Source organism: Tiliqua scincoides, chromosome 2 (assembly GCF_035046505.1).
Source record: "Tiliqua scincoides isolate rTilSci1 chromosome 2, rTilSci1.hap2, whole genome shotgun sequence".
Taxonomy (NCBI): domain Eukaryota; kingdom Metazoa; phylum Chordata; class Lepidosauria; order Squamata; family Scincidae; genus Tiliqua; species Tiliqua scincoides.
In genome coordinates this window covers 100,749,404-100,763,740 of record NC_089822.1, presented here as the reverse complement: position 1 = coordinate 100,763,740, position 14,337 = coordinate 100,749,404, and the positions used below count along the sequence as shown (strand labels likewise).

At 46.2% G+C, this 14,337-nt stretch overlaps 1 protein-coding gene and 1 gene segment (V, D, J or C); both read right to left on the bottom strand.

Moving 5' to 3' along the window:
- Positions 1-14,337, bottom strand: part of LOC136641927 (T-cell receptor beta-2 chain C region-like) — a 112,338-nt gene that overhangs the window by 33,930 nt on the left and 64,071 nt on the right.
- Positions 4,104-14,068, bottom strand: LOC136641931 (anionic trypsin-like). 2 transcript variants are annotated; one of them, XM_066618045.1, is made up of 5 exons: positions 14,029-14,068; positions 13,337-13,496; positions 11,230-11,483; positions 9,310-9,446; positions 4,104-4,253 (listed from the first exon to the last, which is right to left on the bottom strand). In XM_066618045.1, the coding sequence occupies exons 1-5, from the start codon at positions 14,066-14,068 to the stop codon at positions 4,104-4,106; spliced, it is 741 nt and encodes a 246-aa protein (XP_066474142.1). The 2 variants fall into 2 exon arrangements, with proteins under 2 accessions (XP_066474142.1, XP_066474143.1); XM_066618046.1 differs by lacking the exons at positions 4,104-4,253; positions 13,337-13,496; positions 14,029-14,068 and adding an exon at positions 8,810-8,959 and having other exon boundaries at positions 11,230-11,359.

The following is a 14,337-nucleotide window of genomic DNA, read 5'->3' as shown; positions in this document are numbered from 1 at the left end:
TCTCCAGAGGTCAGTCTGCATTTCCTTGTTCTATATAAAACTGTAAGGAAACTTGCTGTCAGCTCCAGATTTTTCTTTCCCAGGGCTACTTGCTGGTGGAGCAAATGACTCTGGCAGATGTTTGCACAACCATGCAAAAGAGTGCTGCTGTTTTGTTTTTTTTACAGGCACTTTTCTTTTGCTATTAATAGCTGCATGGCGGGCAGAAATTTAGCAAGTGAGCCTAAAGTTATCTGCACCAGTCATCTGGCTGCCTGAGAAAACTTTGTGGTTTCAGATATCCACAGTGATTCTGGTACTTGGAACCTGTTTAAATTGGTAGTGAAAACCTACTTAGGGCGCAATCCTAACCGGCACTTATGCCAGTATAGGAGCCCCAAAGGCATCGCAAACGTGCCATTAAGCACTTTTGTGCAGCCTCAGGTGGGAGCCGTGTCGGCGCATTCAAATGTGCTGATGCGCGGACGGAGGCAGAAGACTCCGCTGCGGCTCCTGCACCACCGCTTGTGTCGATGCAAGTGTGCCAACACAAGCTGCATAGGTAGGCGTGGGGGGTGTGGGGAAGGGGCGTTTCTGGGCAGGGGCAGGGCGGGGGGAGGGAAGGCCCATGGGCGGGTGCGCTGGGAGCCGGGCAGGACCCGGCAGTTATGCCAGATCCCAACCCCCATCCCCGGGGTAGACGGAGTGGCTTCTAGCCGCTTTGTTCTCCTCTAACTTGCGCTACCTGCAGAGGTGGTGCAGGTCCAAGGAGACCCATTGGGGCGTGCAGCCCTTACCCACGGGTAAGGGGAAGAGCTTCCCCTTGCTCGTGGCTGAGCCGATGCAGCCAACAAACCTGTGTTGGATGCAGCACTGCCTGCTCCAGCACAGATTAGGATTGCGCCCTTAAATGTGGTTGTTGTCAGATGCAGCTCTCCAGTACAGAGCTCCTTACCTTAATCCCAGCAAGAGGGAGCAGAATTTACCTCTGGGTGTGACACGGCAGTGTTTCAAGTTTTTCCACCCTACGCCATTGGTAGACAGTGGTGTGGAGCAAGGGAAGGGAAACAGTGGATTTTGTAATGTCATGACATAAGGTAAGTTGTGTGAAAATGCTGTGCGTGATAGGGGTGGGATGAGCTGTTGTTCTTTTTCTGCCACACATTTTCCACCATATTTACTTCAGTTCTCAGAAGCATCGAGACCCATGTGGAGTTGCCAATATTTTAATGACTCTGTTCCTATGATGGGCAGCCCAATCCTGAGCTCCTGTGGCACGCAGCTGTGGCGGTACCGAGAACAGCTGCCGCCGCGTTCTCCACACCAACGGCAACCTTGGGTGGCACCTCAGGAGAAGGGGACTTTTGTCCCTGCAATGGGGCTACTTGATTCACCACTGACCAAAAGGTTGGCGGTGAAGTAAGAGCGTTCGTGTCAGACGCCAAGCCCCACACGAACGCTCTGGATCCTGTGGAGGAGAGCTCCACTGGACCCGCCTGCAACCCTCCCCCTGGCACACCTCCCACCTGCCCTCTCCCTGCCTCCCCATTGCACCTCCTCCCCGACTCTCCCCCCTCCCCCCTCCCCGGAATGCCTCCCCCTGCCTCCCCCCTGCCCCCACTTTCCTCTCCGCTGCTCAGCGGTCCATGCAACTGCCGAGTGGTGGAGGCTGGGCGCCCGCCCGGCACTAGCTCAGCGCTGGCCTGTGCTGGGCTAGCATGGGCGTTTGCCCGGCAGTAAGTTTCACAAGCATACCTTACGGCCTGCTTGCAACAGTGTACACTGGCAGTAAGCCGGCATGTTGAGCTCAGGATTGGGCTCTTATGCTCCTATGAGTATAACCCAGGAAAATGTAGCAGATGAAGTTTTGCTTCCCACAGTAATGAAGAATGGCCACAACAGAATAGAGATTTGCACAGAGTAGAGAAGTTATTAAGCTGAAGGTGTTTTCAGCCCAGATTTCTGGGTGAGACTTACACCAAAGCTGAAAAGAGCCCAGATGTTGCGGCTCCCACCGGTATTGGTAGAAAGGTAATGGAAAGTTTTAATAAGAGTGTTCTTCTACCCAGAATGCTTTTCTTTCACTGCCCTCGGTATCTGAAATTAGGGGGTTGCCTTTCAGTTTAGAAGGGGAGGCTTCCAAATAGGCCTGAACTCACCACTTCTTTTAATGTGATTGCTGAAAGCATATAGAACTGCCTGGAAAGACTTGATCTGCCCATGGGGAAGGCTTAGATAAAAATTCAGAGTAACCGTTCTTACTGCTGCCCCTGCTGCTTTTGTGCCATCTTGCTAGTGGATAACATTTTACGTATATGCCCTGGTCACTACACTACCCTGTGCCATACACTAAGCAGTATAAGCAATAGCTATGGCACATCGAAAGGCCCACAAAGCAGTCATAGCAGTTGCAGGAAGTGCTAGGCATATTGTGTTTGAATTTTGGGGTCAGAGCGCAGATACGAAGAACAGTTCCCACTGTGGGGACCTGAACCTGAAGCTAATAGAAATATGATTGGCACAACTCCACTAATGAATTTCAGTGAGACTGGTCGAAACCAGACCAGTTCTTTTTGTGCTAAAAGTATGTCCGGCTGAGCTTAATGGGGCTTGCTCCCAAGTAAGTGTGCATAGATTGCATCCTTAGATAGAATCCTTAAGACAACTGCACTGGGCCCAGTTCAAGGTGCTACTTTTAACCTTTTAAAGCTCTGCACAGTTTATGTCCTTCATACTTCAAAGACTATCCCTCCCCCTGTATGAGTCCAACTGCCAACAAGCATCCAGTCAACCCCGCCAGCCAAGGTCACACTTTGTAGTGTGGCTGAAAAGGCCGATTTGGGAGTGACAATCCCTTCCACACTGGGAGCAAGTGCAGTCTGTCCCTGGTCTGTCTCCCTGGCTATGGCTATCCTTCTTTGCCTCTTAGCCTCAGACTGTTGGCCTCTTCAAACTGGGAAAGGCCATGCTGCACAGCCTGCCTCCAAGCGGGCCGCTCAGAGGCCAGGGTTTCACCTGTTGAGGTCCATTCCTAAGGCCTTCAGATCCCTCTTGCAGATGTCCTTGTATCGCAGCTGTGGTCTACCTGTAGGGTGCTTTCCCTGCACGAGTTCTCCATAGCGGAAATCCTTTGGGATCCGGCCATCATCCATTTCATCATCCATGATCATCCATGATCATTCATCCATGGATCAATCATGGATCAATCATCCATCATTCATCATGGATCAATGATCCATGATCATTCATCATCCATGATCATCAATCATGTGCAAGATACTCAAAAATAAGTCCCATTGTGTTCAATAGGGCTTACTGTGATGTGAGCACGCATAGGATTGCAGCCTTAAGAGCTTATGTTCTTAAGCCCCACTGGATCAGGTCAAAGGTCCATCTAGTCCAGCTTCCTGTATCTCGCACTGGCCCACCAGATGCCTCAGGGAGCACACAAGACAACTAAAGACTTGCTTCCTGGTGCCATCCCTTGCATCTGGCATTCTGAGGTAGTGTCTTGTACATATGTTTGCTGGTCTATGGAAGATCTCTGCTAAGCCCTCCAAGCAAGAACGGCTGAAAAAAATCTGAGAAAGAAGTAGAATGGCCACACATGCAGCATGGAATGCTAAAGTTAATCAGTTGATTAGTTGATGGCTAATATGCTTGTATGACACGTCGGCTTTGGTAGTAAATAACTTAAATTGACAAGATATGTATTTAGGGGGGGATAAGATATGTATTGGGGGTGCAGCAGTCTCCATGCCCTACAAACAGATTTCTGGGAAGCATCTGGGAGCAGCAAAGTGCCAGACTAGATTGACCCTTCATCTGCTCTCGCAGGACAATTCTTATGTTCTTATGAAGTTTAAGAGATGTTACTTAGATTTGGTGTGTCTTGGTTATGTGGATGTATTACAGTCATGACATGTTGAGCAATGTCAATTTTCACTGTAGCCCTTCCAAATACAATCTAGAAAAATATTGTTTTACTTGATGAAATAATAATCTTTTCAAAACACAAGGATGGCACCATCACAACAGTCTTTTATTTCATATTCTGTTTAATGTACAGCAATGCTGAGTTACAAGGCAAATATCGCCAGAAAACTTGATCAGAGGTGGCTATCTCAGTTGGCTGCAATCGTTTCTTGGATCCAGTCAACATAGTTACAGACCTTGGTGTATACCCCAGGGTACCCATTCAGGGCACACCCTATGCCCCAGGACACAACTCCCTGTAGCTCTCCATTGCATACTACAGGTCCACCAGAATCCCCCTGTGTGGAAAGGAGACAATTTGAAATTAGAAAATAACTGAAAACTCAAAGGCATGTGTCCAAATAATGCTGAAATTTGTCTTCATTTTTAGACGACTTTCCCCAGAGATCAGAGTGGTTTAGAAAAAAATTATGAGATACATAAAGAACGCAAAATACTAAAATGACTTTAAAATGTAAATAATTAGAAAGAGTTGTCATAGAAGGACAAGGAGGTTGTTGGTGGCAAACATGATTAGTCCTTATCCTAATTCCCAGCACTTCTCAGCATAATTGATATTGCTTTCTGATAGGGGGCAAATTCTAGATAATCTTATCAAATCCCTGTCTCAGTTAAGAAATCTCTGTTCTTGATTCTGATGAATATTCTTTACTCAGAGTGTGGTTGGTCTGTGGAACTCCCTGCCACAGGATGTGGTGATGGCATCTGGCCTGGATGCCTTTAAAGGGGATTGGACAAGTTTCTGGAGGAAAAATCCATTACGGGTTACAAGCCATGATGTGCATGTGCAACCTCCTGATTTTAGAAATGGGCTATGTCAGATGCAAGGGAGGGCACCAGAATGAGGTCTCTTGTTATCTGGTGTGCTCCCTGGGGCATTTGGTGGGCCACTGTGAGATACAGGAAGCTGGACTAGATGGGCCTATGGCCTGATCCAGTGGGGCTGTTCTTATGTTCTTATGAACTTCTCCTAGTGAGAAACCAGATTCAAAACCAAGAGCACAGCCCAGAGGAGAAAACAGCTTCCATCCCATCTGATGATCTCAGAATCACGGTCACAATCTTCAAATAATTCAGTTTTTTCTCCTTTGTATTATAGATTGTGGGATCCTTTAAGTTCCACTTCAAAACAAGTTTGTGAGACCCAGATTTTCCCACATGGATCCTACCCAACTTCCAGAGTATATGTGTGTGAGAGAGGATCCATTTTGAACTCTAGATGTTCCAGCGTTAAAATATGTCACATCTCATGCTCCAACTGTGCACGCTTTTGCTACATATATACTTGGTTCTTCAAGGTACAGGATTGACCTGAATCTGCTGACCAAGGCACCAGTACTGCAGTGTTCTAATACAGGAGCCACCTGAATCTTCTGACCAAGGCACCAGTACTGCAGTGTTCTGATACAGGATCCACCTGAGTCTTCTGACCAAGGCACCAGTACGACAGTGTTCTGAGATAAAAGAGAGTGAGGGAAAGGAAACTTACCTGACAAGAGTCTTTGCCACCCTCCATGAACCCCACACACATCATGTTTTTGGTGATTCTTCCAGGAAGGGCAGCCTGGCACTCAGCATCGCTTAGAACTGGAGCATCCAAGCACTGGAGGAGCTCTGGCAAGTTGTCTGCCACAAGAGGGGAAAAAGAACTTTAAGGCTGAACACAGTGGGACTTTCTTCTGAGCAGACATGCATAGGATTGTGCTGTACAGAACTTCAGAGAGAAGGGAAGGTGACTGAACTATGGAATAATCTAGCTATATTTAGCATGATAATGGTGCAGCCTTCTTGAGACTGTGCCACTGCAGTGGGGCAAATGACATGTTTTTTTATTTCATTAAAAAAAACAATCCCTCCATGTACATAGAAAAGTAGCATGCCAGGGAAATTGTTTCTTGCTTAATCTCCCTGACAGTGGTGTAGCTATTGGGGGACAGGAGGGCAGTCTGCCCTGGGCACCACCCTCAGGGGGTGACACCACTAGTAACCAAAATTGCTAAAATCTTGTTTGTTAGGGATAATACCATCATGTTATATACCATTTGATGTGTAATTTATAGCAGAATGCAATGAAACAAACCAGAGTGAAATATGTGTCAAACGTTATGCGCAAAAAACCAGAAAACAAAAATGCAACCACCGCAGATACTCGCCTATAAGTCGATCTCACAGATAAGACGAGGGCAGGTTTTGAGCCCAAAATCATGGAATTTGCTATGACCCTCGGATAAGTCGGGGGATTAACTTAGGGAGGTGTCTGACTATAAGTTTGTCTTATTTTACCCAAGGCCAGATCCTGAAAAATGTCCAGTAATTGTTATCTAAGAACAGTACCATCTAATTTATTAAAAAATAAAGTAAAAGATCATAAAATACATTTGTATTCAGTAGCTTTTTAATTCTGGTCTCCACAACCTTTTTGTAAACAATGTCAGAGTATTAAGTGCACTGTAAACAACATACTAATAGAACAGTGGTTCCCAACCTGGGGTTTATGTACCCCCAGGGGCACTCAACAGGACCTTTAGGGGTACTTGAAAGAGAATGGAATAATGGCAGTGCTCCAGAATGCCTTGCAGGACCAGCAAGGCAGGAAGGGAGGTAGCTAGTTGACTGTGAAAGCCCCACCAATAGCTAATTTTTGGTGATCAATTCATGTTTGAACCAGTGATTGAAGACCAGCACAGGAAAAAAACTAAAACATAAAAAGAGTGATCCATCACTCAGAATTTCTGATGCAAAACAGTGCAAAGGCAGAGTCTTCTGCTCTTAAGCCAGAAGCTCTACATTTAACATACAACTTAGAACACAACTGGGAGTGTGCAATTCAATTCACAGCAGAGACAAGCAACAGCAAATGGCTGTGACCAAGTGCTGCTGCACATAGCTGAAACCCTATTTACTCAGAAGAAAACCCATTGCTTTCCCTGGGTGTTATTCCTAAGTAATGGTGCTCTGAATTGTAGTTTGTGAGACATTTGATGGGAGTGTTTCCGCTTTCAGGGGAGGTGCATCCTGCAGCTGCAAAAAGCCCACCCTCACCTGGTCTGAGGGCTGTTTCCTCTTCTTGATTTACAGCAGGATCAAGGCTGTCAGGAAAGTTTCAGTCTTAAAGAAGTGGGGTGATTCTGCCCTTTTCCTCTCACCCCCACCCCCAACTGCTGGCTTAGCTTCACTGCCATCTTTTCCTGGGAGCAAGCCCCATTGACAATAATGGAACTTTCTTCTGAGTAGGCATGCACTGACTTGCGCTCAAAGGCTGCCATCCTATGCGCACTCTCATGGGAGTAAGCCCCATTGACAATGGAATTTACTTCTGAGTAGGCATGCACAGGCTTGGGCTCAAAGGCTGCCATCCTACTTGCACTTTCCTGGGAGTAAGCCCCATTGACGACACGCATGGGGTGTGCTCCAGGCTCCTGCTCCCCTTTCCTGTCCTTTCGAAGACTAGCAGGGGCAGAGGAGGAGGAATGCCTGATTGCCTGGGGATACTGCAAATGCAAGCATGGTCTCCTAAAAGCTTACTACATAAGCAGCTGTTGCAAGTGCTTCCTAGCAAGATAGACTACAGAATCACTGCTTATTTCACTGGTCAATCTGACAATTGCATTGTGAAGGTTGGGGGAAACCAGGCTCAACATCCATGGAGAAGGGTGAGCGAAACATGTTGAATCCTGATACGCACGTACATTTTTATGCTTTACAGAAACCCATCCCTCATGCTTCCACTAGGGGGAAACCTCCAACTGTAATAGATGTGAATGGGTGACTGAATGTTTGCAGGCTGTTCATACCCTTCTGAGATGTCACTAAATGCATATGAATGGATATACGAAGAAGAGTAACCTGCCTGTTTCTGCCTCTGCCAGTGGCTCCTAATACTGATGTAAACATTCTCAGATTTTCACTCCCAAGGTGCAATAGGACACAAAGCCACACTCCAGAGGAAAGAAAGCATTTTGGAACCGGACTTTGATTTTGCAATACAGTGCAGTAATAGTGCTTTCTGTAATCTAGAGGAATTTCATATTTTTCCATCTTGAATAGGGCCAAGGTGACACTGGAAAGGCAGTTGTGGCCAACACCTTTTACTTAAATTTGAAACAAGTGAAAGTGTTTGAAAGTGTTCGAAAATTTGAAAGTGAAGAAGAGAGAGAACAACACAATGTTGTCTGTAGGTAGATATGCCTTTCTATTAGTGTCCAAGCATCATTTCACTGATCTGGTCCCAGGACAAACACAGCCCCTCTTCCACTCCTCTCTGTTCCAAAGCTGGAGGACTACTTCCCTTGAGTTTCTTTTAGATCCCTTCATTTAAGCTCTTTGTATCTACCTAGTTTATATGTATAGCCACACATGGCAGTATGTCATGTACGAGTATGTCATGTACGAGTATGTCATGTATGAGTGGCAGTATGTCATGTATATAATCTCGTATGTACGCTGATTATATAGAAGCATACTGAAGAAAGCTCTTCAGACTCTGTTCCTTGTCCCTAGAGTCTGGTATCATTCTTATAAGTACTCTGGACACCAAAAGGACTAATTAATTGTCTCACACATGTTCTGGAGTCTGTAAATATTCTGTAAATATTCTTAGCAAGAACGGTCAGGCCAGAGTCAGCCAGGTTGGGCACTAGCTAAGGACCTGCACCCATCAGAGAGTCTACCTGAGTTGGCAGATGGCAACATCTGGAAGTGCAACATCAGAGTGCTTGAGAGGTGTGAAGTTTAAAAAAAATGAATCAGGATCTCACAATCAGTATGTTTTTATTTCCTTTATGTAAGGTGGATTTAATCAGAAGGACACCAGTGTGTTGAAACAAAAGATGTTTTAGTTAGCATGAATGGTTTCCACGATCCAGTCAACATAGTTGCAAACTTTGGTGTAGACTCCAGGGTAACCTTCCAGAGCGCAACCTATTCCCCATGAAACAATACCCTGGAGCTCCTGATCACACACCACTGGACCACCAGAATCTCCCTGTAAGACAAGGGGGGTGCAGTTTAGGAATAAAAGGTATGAGCTTTACAGCAGGTAACCAACTGGTTGGGTTTATCTTCAGTTCTTCCCTTTGCATCCCATATTCCCACCCTTCATCAAGTCACGTCACTTCTCCCTGTACAGCATAGTGAAAATCCAGCAGTCCCCCTCGATCCCCTTAGCTAAACCACCTCAGCTGTTGCTCAGCAGACCATGTGATGCCATTCCTCAAATTCTTCCCCTGTTTTCCATTCCCTTTATTTTCTACCTCAAACTTCCTGAACAAATGCTCAGAAGCCCTAAGCCCTTGTCTAAATAGAGCTAATAGATCTCAAATCAACTTCTCTCACCTGGCAGGAATCTTGGCCACCTTCCAAGTATCCCACGCAGATCATATTTTCAGTGATTTGCCCTGGGTAAGAGCTTTCACAGGCAGCATGACTTAGGATTGGAGCATGCAAGCACTGCAGAAGGTCAGGGTAGTTAACTGGAAAGAAAGTCAGAAAAGGGGTCTTTAGAAACTTAAAAGGCCAGTAATCTTCTGGTAATATGGGGAAAACACAAACTATTTAGTTGTATGTGTATATCCTTGTATCAAGATACACCTGGGTTTCATTGGTAGACATATGTGTGCACCACCGTTACTAAAGTTATTCCACAATAGGAAGCAGAAATGCACACACAGAGTTCAACACCGGCTGCATTCCAGGGATCCACCAATGTTGGTGTGGCTTCCTAGACAGCCATTCTTTGTTGCCTCCACTGACCATTTCTCTTTCCCCAAATTGTCTCCCATGCATAAAGGGCTTGAGAGGGAGATAAGATCTTCTCTCATTTGTACTGGAACATGGAGATGGTAAGTGTTGCAGAGGTGACAGTATGTGAGCAGTGCCACTCAATGTATACGTATCTGCAGCAAGTGTGTACCTATTGGCCTCCACCAGTGGGTGGAGATGGTCTCTAGTTTATTGGCTTGTGGGTTGCTCTCTTGTACTTTGTTTTGACTTCTCTTTGGAGCTTTTTCTTGTCATTTTCTGCCTGTGTATAACAAAGGCTGCAGTTCTTTCTTTATCCCAGTAAAGCTCTTCACAAACTCAGTTTGCTGAAAGTGGGACTGCTTTAAGCCCTCAGCTCTGCAAACAGTAAGAAACAACAGGAGCCTCTCCTGCTGTTTCTTACCTTCTCAAAAAGGCAGAGGAAACAAGCCATCTGGGGAGGTGATCTGGGTGGCACTCAGTGTCCTGCTCACTGAAGAGATGGGGGCACTCACCTTGGCAAGCTGGCAGGTGGTTTTGTGGATGCCTGCTGCTTTCTCTGTGATCGCCATCCTTAGCTCATTCCCTTATTACAGACCATCCACACAATTTACTTGCTACCCCATTCCATTCTAGTAATATCAGAATTGTGCCCTCATTTCTTCAGACTGGGCTTTTTTTGTTCTTCTAATGCGGTTAGAGCACTAGCCTGTGTATACTTGGCAGAGGGGAGGGGCCTGTCAGACCATTAATAACATGACTGCTGAAGCCCACCCTTTCTTGGTTACATTGCAAGTAACCAATGTAACCTCCCCAGCCCTAATGACTTTTAAAGAGCCTTCCATTTCCAGCCAGGAGCAAAGGATGGCCCGGGTCCTGCAGTCAGTGGATTGACAGAGCCATTGGAAGACATCGTTAAGAGGGAAATATGGCAGCTCTCAATCCACTTTTGATCTCCTACCCTGTTAACTTGCAAGAGAAATGAAGGCTCCCAGAATTGGTGGAAGCAGAGCAAAGCTGCCACTGTGCTCCCCTCTTACCTTTATACAGCCAGGTTAGTTAGACACATGTATTACATGTATATTCCTGTGCATGGATGTATCTATTTCTAGATCTAGTTATGTGCACCAGACATAACTATGCACCACACACGAACACACTCACACAGGTCAAGGGTCAGGAAAAGGTTTTCCAAATTAGTTTAGGTGTTTGAAAATGGTATTATTAATTTTCCTCAGAAGTAAGGCCACTGTGTTCAGTAAGACTTAGGCTGCAAACCGATCTAACTGGAAACAAGCATCTCTAGTGAGAAGGTATTGTTTCCAGATCCCCTTAAGCCCCAGGAACGGCTGTTCTGGAAATTTAGCACTGACACAAAGTTTACTTTACAAAAGTAGGTAGCATTCAGGGAGAGTAGGCCAAAGCACCCAGAATGCCATCACCATTTGAAGGTGGGAATACTGTACTTGGGAGCGCCACAATATGATGGGTCAACAAAATCAAAATCATACTCACCGCCATTGCTGAGTGTGTTCCCCCACCCAGAGATCAGGCACTGAGTACCATCAGCAGCACATGCAATGGGCAGGGCGATGGGGGCAACCCCAGCTGTAATTTCAACAGGGGTGGCCAGCTTGATGAGCATGATGTCATTATCCAAGAGCCAAGAGTTGTATTTGGGATGTCTAATGACTTTTTCGGAGTTGACGAATTGCTCGCCTCCTTCTATCGCCATAATGTCGTGCTCACCAAGCCTGACTTGGATACGGCTGCAAAATGAACCATACAGCATTGTACCGAGTGGACTGCGGTGCTCTAATCTCAATCTAAACAAGTGCTGTTGTCTTCATGCCAACCACAGGACTGATCAAATCCCTATCACCATTAGCAGTGTGGTTGATCCAAAATGGGGACTTTGCAACTATTGAAGGGCAGGAGGTCTGGTCTAGAGGGCAGAGCCTCCATTTGCCTGAAGATAACATCCACAAGGTTGCCAGTTCGAGGCCACCGGCACCGTGCGAACTTGAAGCAGCTGACAAACTAAGCCGAGTTATTCCATCTGCTTTGAGCGTGGGAGGATAGAGGCCAGAATGTGAAATCAGATCAGAAAGAAACATCTGAATGTTGTGGTTCTTGAAAGATAGAACCTTCTTTCAATTGTAAAAATCCCTATGAGGATTTAAATAGCCTGCCTATGTAAACCGCCTTGAATAAAGTCTGAGGAGAAATCTGAGGACCAAGAAAGGCGGTATATAAATACCTTCACGACTCTTATGGTATCTGATTGTGGTCATTGGAAAAGTAGGTTTACTGCCCTGACCACTAGCTTCAAGTGGTGCTCAACCATAAGGAGGCCCAAGCCAGCAAAAACACAAGCACTCAAACCAGGAACTGCAATAGTCTGTGGAAAGCTTCTGAGGTTAAACACCTTGGAATCTGGATTACTGAGGACTTGGCAAGGTGGCAGAAATCTGCATGGAATAATTCAGAAGAAGGTAGAATAGTGTTGTACACTTTATCTACCCCTCCCCACGTTGCTCTCTGTTCCTATCTGTTCCTCCCCCCCCCCTTCAATTCAGGGAGTGGAAGGACAAGGAGGAGCAATGGAAGCAGGTGAGTAGGCAAAGGTGGGAGGGGGAGGGTGAATGTGGAGAGGGCAGCAAGGGTGAGGGAAGGGTGGATCCCAGCAGCACCTGGATCCTATCCCTTCTTTTCAAACCCACTCCTTCTCTTTCCTTGGACGTATGCCAGCTATATGGATGCCAGCTCTGGCAGGCCTCCTGATCAGCCGACTACCCACTGGATGCAGTGGGCACACCTTTGGTCCTGCCAATGGTGGGGCTGGGATTGGTTTGTGACACAGTATAAGACAACCATCTATGTTTCTATAGAGCCTCAATCTGCCCTTCATGTGGTACTGCCTCCACCATGTGGCAGCAATGTTACTGTGAAAAGAAAGAAAGAAAGGAAGAAAGAAAGGAAGAAAGAATGATGCCATTGGCACCCAGCCCTAGGTTTCTCTCTGCAACTTAGCAAATGTTTTTTGTGTTTCAGACAATGGGGAAGATAAGCCAGGAAGATCATCTTCTTTGTGAGTATGGAGACAGTAGTACTAGACCAGCGACCAAACTAGCGACCGCTTTCCAACAAAAAGCGCTCCCCATTCAGACCGGAGCATATTGTTCTGCCTCTGCACTGCTTGTATTCGGAGTAGATCTGGGCATCGGGATGCTCTGGGCACTTGTGTCTGTTACCCGGCAGCCCAGAAGGCTGTGCAATGGGACATCCAGACACAATAGGACACAACTGCCCAGAGCATCCCAGCACCCAGATTTACTCAGAATACATGCAACGTGGAGGCAGAATGGTAAGCTCCGCTCATGGAATGGAGGGCTTTCCCCAAATCCCAGATCCGACCCCGGGGCCAGGGTTTGGAAGAACCTATACTAGACTGTTTTTTTGCACTGTGAGGGGGATGAATGTGCTATTTCTCATAACCATCTAGAATTATCCACATTGGGTCTTCCTGTTTCCAAAGCCCAGATGTATGGAAGTGTTGAGACCTTGTGGGACCAACACCTACTGGCCACTGGCAACAGAGAAAGCAGTACCATGCACTTACCTCTTGTAGCAATGAGCAGCTGATACAACCCATTGGTCAGTGATGAGGGAACCACCGCAGAAGTGGTACCCAGCGTTCAGTGATGCCTGGTAGGGGACCGAGTTTCTTGGGCAGGTGTATCCTCCGACAATCTTGTCATCATCATCCAAGGGGAGGGCAGCTGATGAAAAGAGGGCAATCAGGAAGAGTAAGAACTGCAAGAAGTAAGTCAAAACAAGGTACAAAGTTTTATTCATTACATGACACGGCCTCAGAAGTCTGGGTGCCCTTTAGGAATGGGAAAGGAGCCTGCCCATTCCGTTGTATTCATGCAACATAAGGTCATGCCAGATCTGACCTGAGAGATTCTGCGGCTTGAAGCAGATGGCACCCTTCCATTAAGGAAAACCAGCACCATAAAAGCCAATTTTAATTATGTCAAAAGGTGAAGTTCATATGGGGGTGAGGAGAAAAAAGAAGTTTGCCAGGGCAGCAATTTTGAACTTTTTTCATCTCATGGCACACTGACAAAGCACTAAAATTGTCAAAGCACACCATGGGTTTCTTGAGCACACTGTGCTGCTGGGGGGGCTCACACAGCTCTACTAATAAATGGCCCTCTTGCAAACTCCCACAGCACACCTGTGGACCATTAATAAAAATAACTGCGTTAGAGGATTGTAAAGAAGATCAAATGTATTCATAAAAATTACCTGCTGCTCCCAAGAAGGCAAAGATCAAGAGGAATTTCATAATATCTTTCTGAATCGCAATTTGAATAGGACTTCTAAAGGAATTGCTCTAAATTTATATCTTCCGATGGATTTTATCTGCCTAACTCAAGGTCCCACCAGCTTCCTGCTTCCCAGGGTCTTGCATAAACTTCATGAAATATCCTTTAGTATGTGCACCGGGTGATAACATGGCTCCAGGTGCCTTGCATGTCAGGTGAATCATTGCTAGAAATGGGAAAAACAACATAGTTGTGTGTCGTTCCGCCAGTGTGCTAAGCACTTTGTTGA